This window comes from Stegostoma tigrinum, chromosome 45 (assembly GCF_030684315.1).
Source record: "Stegostoma tigrinum isolate sSteTig4 chromosome 45, sSteTig4.hap1, whole genome shotgun sequence".
In the NCBI taxonomy this organism is placed as follows: domain Eukaryota; kingdom Metazoa; phylum Chordata; class Chondrichthyes; order Orectolobiformes; family Stegostomatidae; genus Stegostoma; species Stegostoma tigrinum.
Window position 1 is genome coordinate 15,770,274 of NC_081398.1, and position 19,035 is coordinate 15,789,308.

Genomic DNA, 19,035 nt, shown 5'->3' on the forward strand with positions numbered 1-19,035 from the left:
AGGAAAGGTTAGGCTGGACTTGTTTCCACAGGAGGTTAGAAAAGTGAGGAGTGACTTAATTGAAGATTATAATGCCAAGGCATTTCAGGATAAAATGGACATGGTAAGGTTTCTTTTGTGAAGGTGAATGGTGGGGAGTGGAGCAGAGGGTGGGGGGTGGTGGTGTTGTTGAGGCTTGGAGGATAGGAAGTCCAGAACTAGAACACGTAGTTTCAACATTAGGGATCACCCCATCCAGGCAGAGAAGAGAAGAATTTTGTTTTCTCTAATGGTTGTCTTTGGAATTGCTGCTTCACAGGGCAGAGGAGAGCGGTGTGGGAGGCGATGAGTTATTGAATATTTTTAAGGCGTCTTGAATAGATTCTTGTCAGGCTGAGGAATCGGGGGGTTATCAAGGGATGGATGGGAATGTGGAATCAAAAATACAATCTGATCAGCCATGCTTGTATTGAGTGGCAGAGCAGGCTCGGAGGGCCCAATGGCCTATTTGTGCTCCTAATTTGAAGGGATGTATGAGCTGGAGAAACTCAGCAGGTCCAGCAGTGTCAGTTGAGAGAAAAACAGTTCATGTTTTGAGTCTGGGATGATTCTTCAGAACTCTGTTTCTCCAGCACATTCTGCTTTGATTTCAGCTCCCTAGCATATGCAGTACTTTTCTTTTATATGCAATAATAATTTCATGGTGACCACCAGCTGACGCTAGATTTCAGCTCCATATTTGAGTGGAGTATAAATCTCACCAGCAGTTGGAGTGGCATTTGAACTTGAAGGCCCAATAGCATTAGCCTGAGGGTGACTACTAATTTGTTATTGTGAATTCCTCACGAGAATGGTCCCAGGGCTGAGGTACCTCAGTGACGTTAATAGATCAGAGAAGTTGTGACTGTGTTTGACCGGAGTACTCAGCTTCATGAGGCATCTGGACAGTGTTGACAGGCAGATAGTGTTCCTCTTAGAGGAAGGCTCAAGAATAAGGAGGCCCTTGTGCAAGAGAATGAAGATAAAGCTGACTGAGACAAAGGGTTTGCATGGTCTAAAGCCTGTAGAGTGTTTCCAGCATCTTCGATTTTTGTTTCCGATTTGATTGCCTGGCAGGAGATTCGGAATCTCTCCAGATTTGAAAGTGCTGTCTTCAATTTGAATAAACTTTGGCCACAGAGGATGAATCAGACCCTTGACTTCTTGCAATAACGAGAGAAGCAGAGTCAGCATTTCAATCCGATGTGACTCTTCGGTGATCTGAAGAAGAGTAACTAGGCTGAAAAAATTAATTCTGTTTTCTGTCTCCTCAGAAACTCCAGGACCTGCTGAATTTCTCCAGCACTTCCTGCTTTGATTTAAGCTCGCCAACATCTGCAGTACTTTGCTTTGATCCTTGATTTTTCTCTCTTTCTTTTCCAGGAACAGGGTGTGAAAATATTTGTGCTGTTGTACAAAGAAGTGGAACTTGCCTTGGGCATTAACAGCGAATACAGCAAGCGAACTTTGACAGTGCTGCATTCGAATATCACGGTACAGTTTCTTTTGAGAGTACTATGGTCTTTCATACTTGAGTTCTACAAGGTAGGTTTCTCCATCAGGTTAAAGACTGTTGTGAGAATTACAGCTCAAAATGGGCAAATCTCACTTTAGTTGATTTTACAGAAATGGGAGAGGGTCTTTAAGGGATCAAGGGTTACAGAGAGAAAGCGGGATGATGGGGTTGAGGGATGTATCAGCCATGATTGAATGACAGAGCAGACTTGACTGGGCTAAATGGCCTAATTTCTGCTCCTGTGTCTTAAGGTCTTATGGTTTTTAGACTTTGACCTAGGATGAGCTGTGAATTAACCCACCTGGACTAAATCTGTTGCTATTTTGAGGACCTGTGTTCTAAGGATTGGATGAGGGTGCACATTTATGTTGATTCTAGGATTAAGGAGTTGTTGCTTTCCCGACTTTGGGGTAGGAGAAGCTCCCCTCAAGCATCTTTAAGCCATGCTATGCAACTTCCACCTTGTACCTGGCCCTTACTGACAGCTCCATCAGGGTTCTAAATCTTCTTAGAGTTGATTACAGAATCACAAGTAAAATGACCATAGATCATAGAATCCCTACAGTGTGGAAACAGGCCCTACGGCCCAACAAGTCCACACCAAACCTCAGAGCATCCCATCCAGACCCATCCCCCGATAACCCACCTAATCTGCACATCCCTGAACACTGTGCAGGCAATTTAGCATGGCCAATCCACCTAGCATGCATATGTTTGGACTGTGGGAGGAAAACTGGAGCACCCGGAGGAAGCCCATGCAGACCTAGGGAGCATGTGCAAACTTCACGCAGACAGTTGTCTGAGGGTGGAATCAAACCCAGGTCCTTGATGCTGTGAGGCAGCAGTGCTAACCACTGAGCCACCGTGCTGCCCATGTTTTGTTTCTCTATCTTTTAACAGTCTCAAGTCCAGAAACTTGCCTGCAGCCAAAATACTGTCTCTTGGTTTCCCTCAAATAGGTGATGAGACACCCAGATCACGTCTCCTCCACTGTGTTGCTCTGGGCTCACCATGAGAAACTGGTCGTGGTTGATCAATCTCTGGCCTTCCTCGGAGGATTGGACTTGGCCTATGGCAGGTGGGATGACCAGGAGTATCGCCTGACAGACCTGGAAAATCACCTGGTACGTGCAGCTGTCTCCATCGTATTTGATTTGTTGCTCTCCATCATTTTTCACAATCCCCCTCTCTTCATCACCGAGTTTGTGTTCTCTTCTCCCCAGTCATCGATGGGATTTGTTTTTTTTTAATGGGCTCGAGAGGGTTAAGGTTGAGCAGTGTCATAAGCACCACTGTCAATATCCTGATTATATCTGGAGTACTGTGTGCAGTTTTGGTGTCCGTTCTCTGCAGAAGGATGTTCTGGCAATGAAGGGAGTGCCATAAAACTGCTTCCTAAGAAGGCAGGACTGACATATGAAGAGACTGTACATCGTTAGGACTACATTCACTGGAGTTTAGAAAAATGAGAGGGAATCTCATAGAAACCTATAAAATTCTAACAGGACTGGACATGGTATATACAAGAAGGATGTTCCTAATGACTAGAGACTCCATCACCCAGTGGCCACTGATTTAAGGATATGAAGTAGGCTATTTCAGACTCTGTTGAGGAGAGATGCCTTTACCTAGAGACTGGAGAGCCCTTGGAATTGTATTCTGCACGAAGTGGTTGAGGACAAAACCTTTAATATTTTCAAGAAGGCATTAAATATGGTTCTTGGGGCTAAAGGGATCAAAGGCCATGGGGGGAGAAGCAGAAGAGGGCATTGAGCTGGATGATCAGCCACGATCATATTGAATGGCGAAGAAGGCTGAATCGTCTGTTCTTGTTATTATGTTTCTATGTAGACTCATAGAGTCCCTACAGTGTGGAAACAGGCCATTCGGCCCAACAAGTCCATACCACCCCTCCAAAGAGCACCTCACCCAAACCCATTCCCCTAACCCTGCAAGACTTTGGGTCTTGAAAGAGTGCAGCCTATAATCCTCATATGGTCTATAACTGGAGGAGGACAGTAGATTCTCTTCCCTTAAAGGGTGTTAGTGGTCTAGATGTGTTTTTATGGCGATTGATAGTTTCATGGTTGCCATCGCTGAGATCACCTTATCAATCCCAGAACTTCTAATGAATTTTACTGGTTTGAGTCCATCACCTCTAAGTGGGTTTCTAGTCCAATCACTTCATCACTACGACAGCAATGTTTGAGAGGCACTTGGACAGACAGGCAATAGAGGGATATCTGCCTGCCAGAAACAGGCAGATGGGATTAGTTTAGAATGGGATTATGGCAGACACAGGAACGGTGAGCTAGAAAGCCTGTTTCTGTGCTGTATGTTCTGTCATTGGGCCACATGCACCCTCTAGTATTATATGATATATAATACCAGCTATTATAAACTGGGCGCAATCCTAAAATAATGAGGCTCACCCTGTCACACAGTGGTTGGATGATCCGCTAACCTCACCCAGTGATGAGACTTGTATTCACTTTAATATGAGTTGATTGAAGGGATCAGCAGGAACCATCTCCACTATATAGACAGAGATAATGGGAACTGCAGATGCTGGAGAATTCCAAGATAATAAAATGTGAGGCTGGATGAACACAGCAGGCCAAGCAGCATCTCAGGAGCACAAAAGCTGACGTTTCGGGCCTAGACCCTTCATCAGAGAGGGGGATGGGGAGAGGGAACTGGAATAAATAGGGAGAGAGGGGGAGGCGGACCGAAGATGGAGAGTAAAGAAGATAGGTGGAGAGAGTGTAGGTGGGGAGGTAGGGAGGGGATAGGTCAGTCCAGGGAAGACGGACAGGTCAAGGAGGTGGGATGAGGTTAGTAGGTAGCTGGGGGTGCAGCTTGGGGTGGGAGGAAGGGATGGGTGAGAGGAAGAACCGGTTAGGGAGGCAGAGACAGGTTGGACTGGTTTTGGGATGCAGTGGGTGGGGGGGAAGAGCTGGGCTGGTTGTGTGATGCAGTGGGGGGAGGGGACGAACTGGGCTGGTTTAGGGATGCAGTAGGAGAAGGGGAGATTTTGAAACTGGTGAAGTCCACATTGATACCATATGGCTGCAGGGTTCCCAGGCGGAATATGAGTTGCTGTTCCTGCAACCTTCGGGTGGCATCATTGTGGCAGTGCAGGAGGCCCATGATGGACATGTCCTCTAGAGAATGGGAGGGGGACTGGAAATGGTTTGCGACTGGGAGGTGCAGTTGTTTGTTGCGGACTGAGCGGAGGTGTTCTGCAAAGCGGTCCCCAAGCCTCCGCTTGGTTTCCCCAATGTAGAGGAAGCCGCACCGGGTACAGTGGATGCAGTATACCACATTGGCAGATGTGCAGGTGAACCTCTGCTTAATGTGGAATGTCATCTTGGGGCCTGGGATGGGGGTGAGGGAGGAGGTGTGGGGACAAGTGTAGCATTTCCTGCGGTTGCACGGGAAGGTGCCGGGTGTGGTGGGGTTGGAGGGCAGTGTGGAGCGAACAAGGGAGTCACGGAGAGAGTGGTCTCTCCGGAAAGCTGACAGGGGAGGGGATGGAAAAATGTCTTGGGTGGTGGGGTCGGATTGTAAATGGCGGAAGTGTCGGAGGATAATGCGTTGTATCCGGAGGTTGGTAGGGTGGTGTGTGAGAACGAGGGGGATCCTCTTGGGGCGGTTGTGGCGGGGGCGGGGTGTGAGGGATGTGTTGCGGGAAATACGGGAGACGCGGTCAAGGGCGTTCTCGATCACTGTGGGGGGAAAGTTGCGGTCCTTGAAGAACTTGGACATCTGGGATGTGCGGGAGTGGAATGTCTTATCGTGGGAGCAGATGCGGCGGAGGCGGAGGAATTGGGAATAGGGGATGGAATTTTTGCAGGAGGGTGGGTGGGAGGAGGTGTATTCCAGGTAGCTGTGGGAGTCGGTGGGCTTGAAATGGACATCAGTTACAAGCTGGTTGCCTGAGATGGAGACTGAGAGGTCCAGGAAGGTGAGGGATGTGCTTGAGATGGCCCAGGTGAACTGAAGGTTGGGGTGGAAGGTGTTGGTGAAGTGGATGAACTGCTCGAGCTCCTCTGGGGAGCAAGAGGTGGCGCCGATACAGTCATCAATGTACCGGAGGAAGAGGTGGGGTTTGGGCCACAGGCCCCAAACCCCACCTCTTCCTCCGGTACATTGATGCACCTACACAGGCCCCAAACCCCACCTCTTCCTCCGGTACATTGATGCACCTACACAGGCCCCAAACCGCACCTCTTCCTCCGGTACATTGATGACTGTATCGGCGCCGCCTCTTGCTCCCCAGAGGAGCTCGAACAGTTCATCCACTTCACCAACACCTTCCACCCCAACCTTCAGTTCACCTGGGCCATCTCCAGCACATCCCTCACCTTCCTGGACCTCTCAGTCTCCATCTCAGGCAACCAGCTTGTAACTGATGTCCATTTCAAGCCCACCGACTCCCACAGCTACCTGGAATACACCTCCTCCCACCCACCCTCCTGCAAAAATTCCATCCCCTATTCCCAATTCCTCCGCCTCCGCCGCATCTGCTCCCACGATAAGACATTCCACTCCCGCACATCCCAGATGTCCAAGTTCTTCAAGGACCGCAACTTTCCCCCCACAGTGATCGAGAACGCCCTTGACCGCGTCTCCCGTATTTCCCGCAACACATCCCTCACACCCCGCCCCCGCCACAACCGCCCCAAGAGGATCCCCCTCGTTCTCACACACCACCCTACCAACCTCCGGATACAACGCATTATCCTCCGACACTTCCGCCATTTACAATCCGACCCCACCACCCAAGACATTTTTCCATCCCCTCCCCTGTCAGCTTTCCGGAGAGACCACTCTCTCCGTGACTCCCTTGTTCGCTCCACACTGCCCTCCAACCCCACCACACCCGGCACCTTCCCGTGCAACCGCAGGAAATGCTACACTTGTCCCCACACCTCCTCCCTCACCCCCATCTCAGGCCCCAAGATGACATTCCACATTAAGCAGAGGTTCACCTGCACATCTGCCAATGTGGTATACTGCATCCACTGTACCCGGTGCGGCTTCCTCTACATTGGGGAAACCAAGCGGAGGCTTGGGGACCGCTTTGCGGAACACCTCCGCTCAGTCCGCAACAAACAACTGCACCTCCCAGTCGCAAACCATTTCCAGTCCCCCTCCCATTCTCTAGAGGACATGTCCATCATGGGCCTCCTGCAGTGCCACAATGATGCCACCCGAAGGTTGCAGGAACAGCAACTCATATTCCGCCTGGGAACCCTGCAGCCATATGGTATCAATGTGGACTTCACCAGTTTCAAAATCTCCCCTTCCCCTACTGCATCCCTAAACCAGCCCAGTTCATCCCCTCCCCCCACTGCACCACACAACCAGCCCAGCTCTTCCCCCCCACCCACTGCATCCCAAAACCAGTCCAACCTGTCTCTGCCTCCCTAACCGGTTCTTCCTCTCACCCATCCCTTCCTCCCACCCCAAGCCGCACCCCCAGCTACCTACTAACCTCATCCCACCTCCTTGACCTGTCCGTCTTCCCTGGACTGACCTATCCCCTCCCTACCTCCCCACCTACACTCTCTCCACCTATCTTCTTTACTCTCCATCTTCGGTCCGCCTCCCCCTCTCTCCCTATTTATTCCAGTTCCCTCTCCCCATCCCCCTCTCTGATGAAGGGTCTAGGCCCGAAACGTCAGCTTTTGTGCTCCTGAGATGCTGCTTGGCCTGCTGTGTTCATCCAGCCTCACATTTTATTATCCACTATATATACGTTTTGTAATAAGTAGTAATATACTTAAGAGCACTTTAAATTTGCAAAATCTTCAGATAGTATGTTTAAAAGATAAAAGTTGGATAAAAGTTTCTGTAAATAGTGGCTGCAAGGGAGGCAAGGCAGGCCCTCAGTTTAATTTCTCTTTGAAAGATTGACCCTCCCAACAGCACGGCGCTCGCTCGGCATTGACCCTCTTGAGAGCACTGCGTTCCCTCAGCAGTGGCATTGCAAAAGTCTGCCTGAATAATGGGCTCAAGGTTTCAAGGGATCAAGCTTTGACTCCTCCTCCTCCTCCTGATGTAGACTGGAGAGAGTATTACTGTTGACCATCTCATTAATTGACATTGATAATTTGCTGCCTGCAGGTTCATAATCACGGTGTAGAGGAGCATCATGAGGAACCTCTGGATGGTAAGGGTGTACCACTCGAGGTGAAGGAATGCCATTCTCGCTGTCAGGCAGACTCTGCAGACTGTAACATAGCTGGGCAGTTCTGGCTTGGAAAAGACTATTGTAATTTCATTCAGAAGGACTGGGTTGAGTTGGACAAGCCTTTTGAAGGTAAAATGAGCTTCTTCTATAAATTCCATTTTAGAATTTGACCTTTCTCCAAACAGGCTGACCAGAAGCCTCACTTTATCTCTGTGCTTCAGGATGAGCAGTAACCAATTCTGTGCTCTTACTTACGAGATAATCTCAGACGTTTTTTTTGAGTTTATGCACACATCATATTCCTCCTGAGAAGGGAGTGCACTTGTAATTAACAGGCACTATTCCAGGGGTTTTTGGTAAAGTGTGAAAGACAAATTGAAATACTCTGATTACCATCCAGGACAAAAGAAATTCACATCGGGTTTCATCAGTAAAGCAAAGGAACAAAACTTACTTGTTATAAACAAACTTAATACTTTAGCAAAAGGCAAACCCATTATTAAATTCCTAGGATTAAATGATACTTTTAAATCAAAACGCGCACTCATTCATTTACAAACAGCGTGGATTCACTGGGCTGAATGGCCTGCTTCCACACTGTAGGGATTCTATGAAAAAACAGATTGCTGTGCAGAAGTGTCCTAGGTTGAAAACTACAGGGTGACTTTTGGCAATGATATCATGTTTCTGTTAGTACCAAGGTGACAAAAGATCTTCAACTTGGTTACCAGTTATTTGGACCTATATCTTTGCTTGAGTTTAAAGTTTATCTTTTTAAAGCCTTTGAGTGTTGTCCCTCTTTCCCCTGAGAGGGGGTAAGAAAGAGAGAGAGGCCTGTCTTTGCTTGAAGGTTTCCTGGAGGTCTGAGTGCAAATGTCAATTCTCAGCTCCCTGACAAACAGTAACTTTTAAAATCCAGGAGGCTGTGGCTTGGCAGCATTTCAACCAAAAGGCAGACCTGGTGTCAGCTTGTGTCTCAATAATATCAAATCCAGCTTAACCAGTAAGGGGATACCCTACCGTGTCACTTTTGATCTTTAAGTTGCAGAGGTGGCACGTTGGCTCATTGATTAGCACTGCTACATCATCAGTGTCAGGGATTGGGGTTTGCTTCGGGTTTGATTCCACTATTGGATGACCATCTGCTAGAAGTTTGCACGTTCTCTCTGTCTGCATGGGTTCCTTCTGGGTATTCCTGTTTCCTCCCATAGTCCAAAGATGTGCCATGATGGATTGACCATGCTAAATTGCCCACAGTGTCCAGGGATGAGCAACCTGGGTGGGTTAGCCATGGAAAATGCAGGGGTAGGATAGGGTGGATGGGTCTGGGTGGGATTCCCTTCAGAGGATTGTTGTGGACTGAATGGGCTGAATGGTCTGCTTCCACACTGTAGAGATTCTATGAGGGGAAAAGAAAACACGTCTGGTGTAACCCAGCATCAGCCATACTTCCACATTTTTAGTTTATGTTCTAAACTAAAATAATCTTTCTGGAATTCCTAATGCAAGGTTGTGTTCGGAATCATGAGAGTGAGAGCATTTGCGCGTGTACAGATATGCAGAGCTTAGACATACATCAGATCAGTCTCTCAATGTCCATGTAACAGCATTAGCTTAAAGCACAAGATAAAGAGTGATTTGCTAACAATTTTGAGTGAAGGAAGTTGCCATCCTTATCCAGTCTGGGCTTGCACATGACTCCAGACCCAAAGCAGCATGGTTGACTCTTAACTTGCCCACTATAGCGGCAGAATGGTAAAATAACATATTATTTGAATAGGGAGGGATAGCAGAACTCTGGTACACAGGAATCGCTGTGACTCAGTACATGAATCACATTAAGCTAGTTGGCTGTCGTGCTGAGTGATTAGGGAGAAAAATGGAATGTTGTAATTTATTGCAGAGGGATTGGAATATAAAAGTTGGTATAGAACATAGAAAAGTACAGCACAGTACAGACCCTTTGGCCCACGATATTGTGCCATGGATTAATCCTAATCCAAAAACAAAATAACCGAACCTACATTCCCCTCAATTCACTGCTGTCCATGTGCATGTCCAGAGTCGCTTAAATGTCACTAATGACTCTGCTTCCACGACTACCACTGGCAAACTATTCCGTGCGCTCACAACTCTCTGGGTGAAGAAACTCCCTCTGACATCTCCTCTATACCTTCCTCCTAACACCTTAAAACTATGACCCCTCGTGGCAGTCAATCCTGCCCTGGGGAAAAGTCTCTGGCTATCGACTGTATCCATGTCTCTCATTACCTTGTACACCTCGATCAGGTCACCTCTCTTCCTCCTTCTCTCCAGAGAGAAAAGTCTGAGCTCAGTCAACCTTTCATCGTAAGACAAGCCCTCCAGTCCAGGCAGCATCCTGGTAAACCTCCTTTGCATCCTCTCCAAAGCCTCCATATCTTTCCGATAATAGGGCGACCAGAACTGGACACAATATTCCAGTGTGGTCTCACCAGGGTTTTGTACAGCTGCAACATAACCTCGCGGCTCTTAAACTTGATCTCCCTGTTAATGAAAGCCAAAACACCATATGCTTTCTTAACAATCTTATCCACTTGGGTGGCAACTTTGAGGGAGCTATGCACTTGAACACCAAGATCCCGCTGTTCCTCCACACTGCCGAGAATCCTGCCTTTAATCTTATATTCAGCATTTAAGTTCGACCTTCCAAAATGCATCACCTCACGTTTATGGTATGTTTTACTGCAGCTGTACAGTGTGTTGGTAAGGTTGCATCTGGAGCCCCATGTTAAGCTTTGGTCTTATTATTAAAGTAAGGATATCAATGGCCCAAAGGCAGCTAAGAGGAGGACTAGATCAGTTTAGGAAACCTAGTTAGCAAAAACGAGTTGGACCGAAGGGTCTGTTTCCACACAATATAACGCTATAAAAGTGTTCAGAGTAGTTTAGCTTGGGTTCGTGTGACTAATTGAGGGAAGTATCGTATTTTGAGAGGTTGAACAGTCTGGACCTGTACCTGTTCAAATTTAGAAGAATGAAAGGTGATCTTGAATTAAATTGAATCTGTTATTGTAATGTGTATTCAATGTAAAAATACAGTGAAAAGTGTGTATCTTCACTGTCCATACATGATGCCATTCACATTGACTTAGAATAAGATGAGAGAAAATAGATAACTTAAGAGAATCCAACTTTCCTTTACACTGCCACAGCCCCACTCTGAAGTAGGTGGACTTATTAGCGATAGACAGCATGGTTTTGTGCGGGGGAGATCGTGCCCCACTAACTGGATAAAGTGTTTTGAAGAGGTGACAAAGATGATTGATGTGGGAAAAACAGTTGGTGTTGTCTATGTGGACTTCAGTAAAGCTTTTGACAAGGTCCCTCATGGCAGACTGGTACAAAAGGTGAAGTCACATAGTATCAGGAGTAAGCTGGCAAGATGGATACAGAACTTGCCTAGTCATAGGAGATAGAGGTAGTGGTGGAAGGATGCTTTTCGGAGTAGAGGGTTGTGAGTAGTGGTGTTCCACAGGGATCAGTGCTGGGATCTCTGCTGTACATGGACTGCGGAAATGATTTGGAGGAAAACATAGCTGGTCTAATTGGTAAGTTTGCAGATGATAGAAAGATTAGTGGAGGAAGAGGATAGAACAGGAGAGAGGGCAGTTGGGGTCATGGGCAGAAAAATGGTAGATAGAATTTAATCTGGACAAATGTGAGGTTATGCATTTTGGAATGTCAAGTGCAGGTGGAAATTATACAGTTGCAGAACCCCTAGGAGTGTTGATTTTTATTGGATTTATTGTCACATGTACCTAAGTACAGTGAAAACTTTTTTTTCTGAGCAGGAGAGGCAGATCATAGTAAGCAAGGGCGTACAGATCATAGGGTGAAACACTTTTGACTGAGGAGGTCATACAGGTTACACTGCACAGGACATGCACCAGACAACATCACTGTTAACAAGGTTCTTTGAAGTTAGAGAGTCTGTTCATCAGTCTAATAATGGCAGTGAAGAAGCTGTTCATGAATCTGTTGATGCGTGTGTTCAAGCTTCTGTATCTTCTGCCTAATGGAGGATGGTGTAGGAGAGCATTACTGGGGTACGATGGATCTTTCATGATGTTGGCAGCCTTCCGTGGGAGGAGGTTGATAGAAAGTTATAAGATTGTAAATAGTATAGATGGAGTGGAAAGTATGAGGCTTTTTCCCAGGTTGGAGGGGTCAATTACAGGGGGAAATAACGTTCAAGGTGCAGGTCGGGGGGAGGTGCTGCGGAGTTTAAAAGAGATGTGCGAGGCAAGCTTTTCACACAAAGGGAGGTGAGTGCCTGGAATGCACTGCATAGTGGTGTAAGCAGTCACAATAGCAGCATTCAATAGCATGCATCTGGACGAGTACATGAATAGGAAGGGAATAGAGGGATACAGATCCTGTAAGTGAAGACAGTTTTAGCACGGAAGGGCAAAATGTGTCAGTGCAGGCATAGAGGGCCAAAGGGCCTGATCTTGTGCCGCGTTGTTCTTTATTCTTTTTCTCTTTTGAAATGGCCAAGCACGCCATTCAATTCAAGAGATATTCAGGGATGGGCAACAAATCCTGGCCTTGCCAGTGACATCCACATCCCTTGAAAATATAAGTTTAAAACGAGCACTCCCTCGCTACAGCGCTGATGAGATTTAGGGGACTGAGGTAGAGTTGGCCGCACAATCTTCTGACTCAGCAAGAGAGTCCTGCCAGTGCAGACAAAGTTGATGTTGCAGTGACAGTAAAGGAATTTATTTGTAAATAAAATAATTACACTGACCATGTGCCAGCAAAGAATCAAAATAAAATAAATGAGAAAAAGTCTCAGATTTCCTTTTCCCTCTTCCTGCAGACTTTATTGACCGAAGTGTGACCCCACGTATGCCATGGCGTGATGTTGGTGTAGTTGTCCATGGTGGAGCAGCACGGGATGTGGCACGACACTTCATACAACGATGGAACTTCACCAAGGTCAGATCACTATGGTAACAGGAAGGCCATGTGTATTTTGTTTTGTCAGGCACGGACACAGAATCATTTTGTCAAATTTCATCAAGGTGCTCTTCACCCCCAGTCCCATTTTCTCATCAATGCCTCACAACCTACCAGAGCGTAAGAACTGACATCCCAATTCTTACCTTAAAATCCCTGCAGGGTCTTGCCCAGCCCAGTACTGGCAACCTCCTCCCTCCCTATTTCTGTAATTTCCTCCAATTCTGGCCTTGAGCATTCCCCAATTCCCACTGGTGGCTGTGCCTTCAGCTACCTGAGCCCTGAGCTCTGGAATACCCTCCTGAAATCTTTGGCCCTTACTGACTGACTGTTCAAAATCATGAGAGAGCAGGATAGAGTAGATAAGGCGAAGCTGTATCCAGTCATAAAAAGAACGAGAGATTCAAAGTGATGTGCAAACAAAACAACGGTGATGTGAGAGAGGACTTTTTCACGCAACGAGTAAAGAATAAAGAACAGTACAGCACAGGAAACAGGCCCTTCAGCTCACCAAGCCTGCACTGACACATGATGCCTTTTGAAACTAAAACCCTTTTGCCTCTACAAACAACAGCAGTCCCAATAATGATCCCTGCGGAACACCTTTGATCGTAGATCTTCCATCAGAAAAATTCCCTTCCACTGTAGGCCTTTTCTGTGACTAAGCCATATCCATTTTAGCAGCCCATTGTGGAGCCCATGTATTCAACTTTCGTGCCAGCCTGCCATGGGCAACCTTATCAAAAGTTCTACAAAAATCCATGTAGACATCGACCTTCCTGCCCTCATCAACCGCCTTTGTCACTTCTTCAAAAAACTCAGTCAAGTTTGTGAGACACAACCCTCCCTGCACAATTGCTAAATAAGTCCATTGTTTTTCAAATGTGAGTAAATCCTATGCCTAAGAATATTCATCAATAATTTCCCTACCACTGATGTAAGGCTCACTGGCTTGTAATTTCCTGGATTATCCCTGCTGCCTTCTTTAAACAAAGGAACAGCATTGACTATTCTCCAGGTCTCTGGGCCCTTTCCTGTGACTAAAGAGGATATAAAGATTTCATATAAGGCCCCGTTTTCCTCACCTGCCTCCCTTAGCATTCTGGGATAAGTCTCATCAGGTCCCAGGGACTTGTCTACCTGAATGTTTTGTTTTTCAGAACACCTAACACCACCACCTTTTTTTATATATTGACATGCCCCAGAATATCATCAGACTCCTCTCTAGACTCACCATCCATCATAACCTTCCCTTTTGTAAATGCCAGTGCAATGTATTTGTTAAGGACTTCACCCACTTCCAGCTCCATTACAGCATTACGGTCACTGTTCCTGAAATGCTCCCCTGCTGATACTTTGATCACCTGGCTGGGCTCATTGCCCAATGTCAAGTCTAGTATGTCCCCTTCCCTACTTGGGCTATTGTATATTGTTCCAAAAAAACATTGTGGACACACGTAACAAATTAGCCCGCATTCAAACCCCTAACGCTAAAGGAGTCCCAGTCAACAAAGGGGAAGTTAAAATCACCAACCACAAATGCCTGTTGTTTTTACATTTTGCATAATCTAACCACACGTCTATTCCATTCTCTGTCTCTATCCTGCAGTCTGTTGGAAACCTGTAATACTATCTCACCAAAGTGGCTACATCCTTCCTATTCCTGAGATCTACCTAAACGGTCTCACTGGATGAGCTCTTCAATGAGCCCTCCTTCAGTACAACTGTGATACTCTCCTTATCAGTAATGCAACTCCCCTCACTTTTATATCCCTCTCTATCACACCTGAAACATCTAAATCTTAGAACGTTAAGCTGGCCAGTCTTGTCTCTCCTTCAGCAATGACCTTTCATAGCTACAACATCATAATTATGTATATCAATCCAAGCTCTTAAGTTCATTTTCCCTACTTGTCATACTCTACACATTAAAACAAATACACCTCATGCTGCCGGTCCTGCCATATTCAGTAACCCCTCCCTGTCTCTTAGCCTTAGTCTCAGTCTCCTCCTTGATAATTTTACTTGCTGACCTATCACTCTGGTTCCAGTCCCCTGTCCATAATGGATTAAACCTCACCCCCCAAGTGGCATCTACAAACCTCCCTGCTAGGATATTGGTTCCCCTCCAGTTTAGGTGCAGACTGTTCTCTTTGCCCCACCTGCTTTGGAAGATATCCTAATGATCCACATACCTGAAGACCTCCTACACCAGCTCTTTAGCCACATATTCGATCGTACTGTCTTCCTGTTCCTAGCCTCACTGACATGTGGCACAGGAAGTAAGCCTGAGATTACAAGCTAGAGGTCCTGCTTTTCAACTTTCTGAACTTCCTTTGCAGCACCTCCTGTCTGTGTCTGCCTATGTTATTAGGACCAAAATAGATTAGATTAGATTCCCTAGAGATCACAACCTTTGGCTGCTGAAATGTGCAGTATGTCTTGCGCCTGCTCAGAGGTATCCTTGATCCTGGCAACAGGGAGGAAACACACCATTCTGGAGCCTCGCTTGTAGCCACAGAAATACCTATCTGTGCCCCACCTATAGAGTCCCCTATCAATATTGCTCGCCTCATACTAAGTGCTGCAACACTTCTGTGAATCTGTGGCTCACTGTCTGTCCTTTGTCATTTTCTTGAATCCTTCCTTCCTGAGTTTTTGCTCACCTGAAGTTTTTATCCCTGAAAGTTGCCACCCAGGTTGATAGGGTTGTTAAGAAGGCATATGGTGTTAGGTTTTATTTGTAGAGGGATTGAGTTTTGGAGCCATGAGGGCATGTTGCAGCTGTACAAAACTCTGGTGCGGCCGCACTTGGAGTATTGCATACGGTTCTGGTCGTTGCATTATAGGAAGGATGTGGAAGCATTGGAAAGGGTGCAGAGGAGATTTACCAGGATGTTGCCTGGTATGGAAGGAAGGTCTTGTGAGGAAAGGCTGAGGGACTTGAGGCTGTTTTCATTAGAGCGAAGTAGGTTAAGAGGTGACCACATAGAGACATACAAGATGATCAGAAGATTAGATAGGGTAGACAGTGAGAGCCTTTTTCCTTGGATGGAGATGGCTAGCATGAGGGGACATAGCTTTAAATTGAGGGGTGAGAGATATAGGACAGATGTCAGAGGTAGGTTCTTTACTCAGAGTAGTAAGGGAATGGAATGCCCTGCCTGCAACAGTAGTAGACTCGCCAACTTTTAGGGCATTTAAATGGTCATTGGATAAACACATGGATAATAATGGAATAGTGTGGGTTAGATCAGATTAGATTACCTACAGTGTGAAAACAGGCCCTTTGGCCCAACAAGTCCACACTGACCCTTGAAGCATCCCACCCAGACCCATCCCCCTATAACCCACACAGCCCTGAACACCATGGGCAATTTAACATGGCCAATCCACCTAACCTGCACATCTTTGGACTGTGGGAGGAAACCAGACCAGCCAGAGGAAACCCACGCAGACACGGAGAATGTGCAAACTCCACACACACAGTCGCCCGAGGTTGGAATCAAACCTGGGCCCCTGGCGCTGTTAGGTTGCAGTGCTAACCACTGAGCCACTGTGTCGCCCTAAGTCATACTGGCCTTTTATCCAACTAGACAGAAACTAACTATCATTTTCAGCCCAGTTTGCTTCATTATGGAAGCAAATGTAGTGTTTACAATCTGACATCCTTGATAATTTACTGGGAATTCAGAAACTCGCCATATTCACTGTTAGTACTCAGGTGCTGTTGTTGTCTCCAAGTTTAGACACTTTGCACCTTTGTACCAGAAAAACAATCTAGGCTTTCCTGTAACTATTATAGCAGCCTCATCACCCTGACCTTTCATCAGCAGACTTTAGCATAGGTCACATGGCCTCCCACATTTTACCCGAGTGGAAGAGAATCTCAAAAATACTTATAAAATCATAATTGTAACAAAGCAGAGGAACAAGCATGGCTTCACTTGACACCAGTGCAGTATCCAGAATGGTCCTGGAAAAACCATTTGTAGCCTTGAAAATGTCAAGTGTTGTGTGCCAAACTTCGTCCTTTTGCTCCTACTTTCTACCTAGAAGTAGATCCTAGAAAAAAATCTTCAGTTGTATAATCTGAAAAGATGCTACATGCAAGAGGCAAAAATAAAGAATCACTAGGGAAGTGACTGCTGGACCTCTTGCTGAGATATTTGTATCATCAAAAACCACAAACGAGCTTCCGGAAGACTACAAGTTAGCTAATGTAGTGTCACGAATTAAGGAAGTGGTGAGGGAACACCAGCGAACTACAGGCTGGTGAACCTGCCATCAGAGGTGGACTTCAGTAAGGCCCTCAACAAGGTTCCACATGGTAGACTAATTAACAGAGTTGGATCACCCAGAATACAGGGAGAACTAGCCATTTGGAGTCAGAACTGGCTCAAAAAGAGGTTGTTGGTGGAGGGTAGCTTTTCAGACTGGGAGCCCGTAATTTGCATGTCAATGTATGAGGTATGGTTAGTAAGTTTGTGGACAACACCAAAATTGGTAGTGTAATGGACGGTGAAGGTTATGTCGGAGTACAACAGGACCTTGATCAGGTAGGCTGATGGAGTTTAATTTAGGTAAATGTGAGGTGCTAAATTTAAGAAAGGCAAATCACGGCAGAATTTTTACACCTAATGGTAGGATCCTGGGGAGTGCTGCTGAATAAAGAGACCTTGGAGGGCAGCTTCATAGTTCCTTGGAAGTAGTGTCACTCCAATGCCATACGGGGATTCATTGCATGTTAATATCAGATCTCACATGGGATCATAGTGCTCCTACACCTGAGAGGATGATGACTGTTTCCTCACTTACCTAGAAGCTAAGGCTTGGCTATGCCACCATTTCCAAGGCTGACCCTGTTTTAGGAGTTGATGTAAAGGTGCCAAGTTGGAGGCTGGTTATGTATGAACTTTGTGTAATAATTCACCAGCCGCAGGAAGTTTCTGAGCTCTGGTACAGATGGGGAACTGGGGTACCTTTGGCCACCCTCACTTTATCCTCCCACAGGTGTAACCCGGTCTTGTTGACTCTGTAGACCAAGGAGGTCACTTCCTGGAACATACACTTTCCCTTCTAAAGCATGTGCCCACCTGGGAGATACATCTAAGGGCCATGTCCAAGCTGTCTGAATGTTTCCTGATTATTAGCGTGTCATTCATCTGAAAAGATGCTACATGCAAGATGAATGTTGTAGATGAATGGTGATCTGGTGGAACTTGCTAAATGTTCTCCATCGTCTGCTGTAAAATGGCACAGGCTGATGATACCCCAGATGGCAGTCTCATACATTGGCATAAGCCCTTATGGGTATTAATTGTAGCATACTGCTGGGAATCCTCATCTAATCACAATCACAGGTATGCATGGCTCATATCCAGCTTAGTGAAGTACAGTACCCCTGCCAGCCTAGTGTATAATCTCTCTATGTGAGGAATTGGGTATTCATCCAGCGGTGAAAAATGGTTTACCGTTTGTTCAAGGACATCACAAAGACAAATGGACCCGTCAGGCTTCACAATCGGTATGACCGGTGCTGCCCATTCTGTACCTGGTTTGATGGTTCCTTCACTTTCCAGTCTCCTGATTCCTGCCTCTGCTTTTGCTCATCAAGCGAATGGCACTGGGCAGGCCTTGCAGGATCATGGGATTGTTTCAGTCTGAAAAACAACCCTCTACCATCACTCTGTGTCTCCTACCAATCTTATATCCAATTGGCAAGCTCTCCCTGAATCCCATGTGATCTAACTTTACTAATTAGTCTACTGTAGAACCTTGTCAAAGGCTTCATTAATGTCCAAGTAAACAATGCCTACCACTCTACCTTCATCAATCTTCTTGGTTACTTCCTCAAAAAAACTCAATCAAGTTTGTGAGACACAATTTCCCTCACACAAAACCACGTTGACTGCTCCTAATCAATCCTTGACTCTGAACTGCATGTAAATCCTATCTTTCAGAATCACCTCCAACGACTTTCCCACCACCAGTGTTAGGCTCACGGCCCTATAGTTCCTAGGCTGCTTCTTTCAGTCTTATTCAAGGTACAACAGAATCTAGCAGCGACCCTTGCTCAGGACAACCCCTTTTGCTCCCCATAATAATATGCCATCCTCTACCGTGATTGGGTCTCTCTGGGTTCAAAATGGTGTCAGTTCTGGCTGTGATGGCCCTTTGGTTTTCCCCATCACCACCAGCTGCTCCGGTTTTCCCAGGACTGGATCCTTCTGTGCCCAGAGGCTGATACTGTCAGCTGTGACTGGGAGTGTGTCCAGAAAATTTAAAACCTTTACGG

The 19,035-nt window shown here is 46.3% G+C and overlaps 1 protein-coding gene across 4 annotated transcripts in view; it reads left to right on the top strand.

The window, feature by feature from the left end:
• Nucleotides 1-19,035, top strand: part of pld2 (phospholipase D2) — a 108,220-nt gene that overhangs the window by 48,114 nt on the left and 41,071 nt on the right. For all 4 annotated transcript variants that reach the window (XR_007246761.2, XM_048524177.2, XM_048524178.2 and 1 more), the window contains exons 13-16: nt 1,402-1,512; nt 2,494-2,658; nt 7,667-7,862; nt 12,598-12,716. Coding sequence is in view for 3 of the 4 variants with exons in the window: in XM_048524177.2 (XP_048380134.1) it covers nt 1,402-1,512; nt 2,494-2,658; nt 7,667-7,862; nt 12,598-12,716 (591 nt within the window). In the remaining variant the exon portion in view is untranslated. The remainder of the gene's footprint in view (nt 1-1,401; nt 1,513-2,493; nt 2,659-7,666; nt 7,863-12,597; nt 12,717-19,035) is intronic.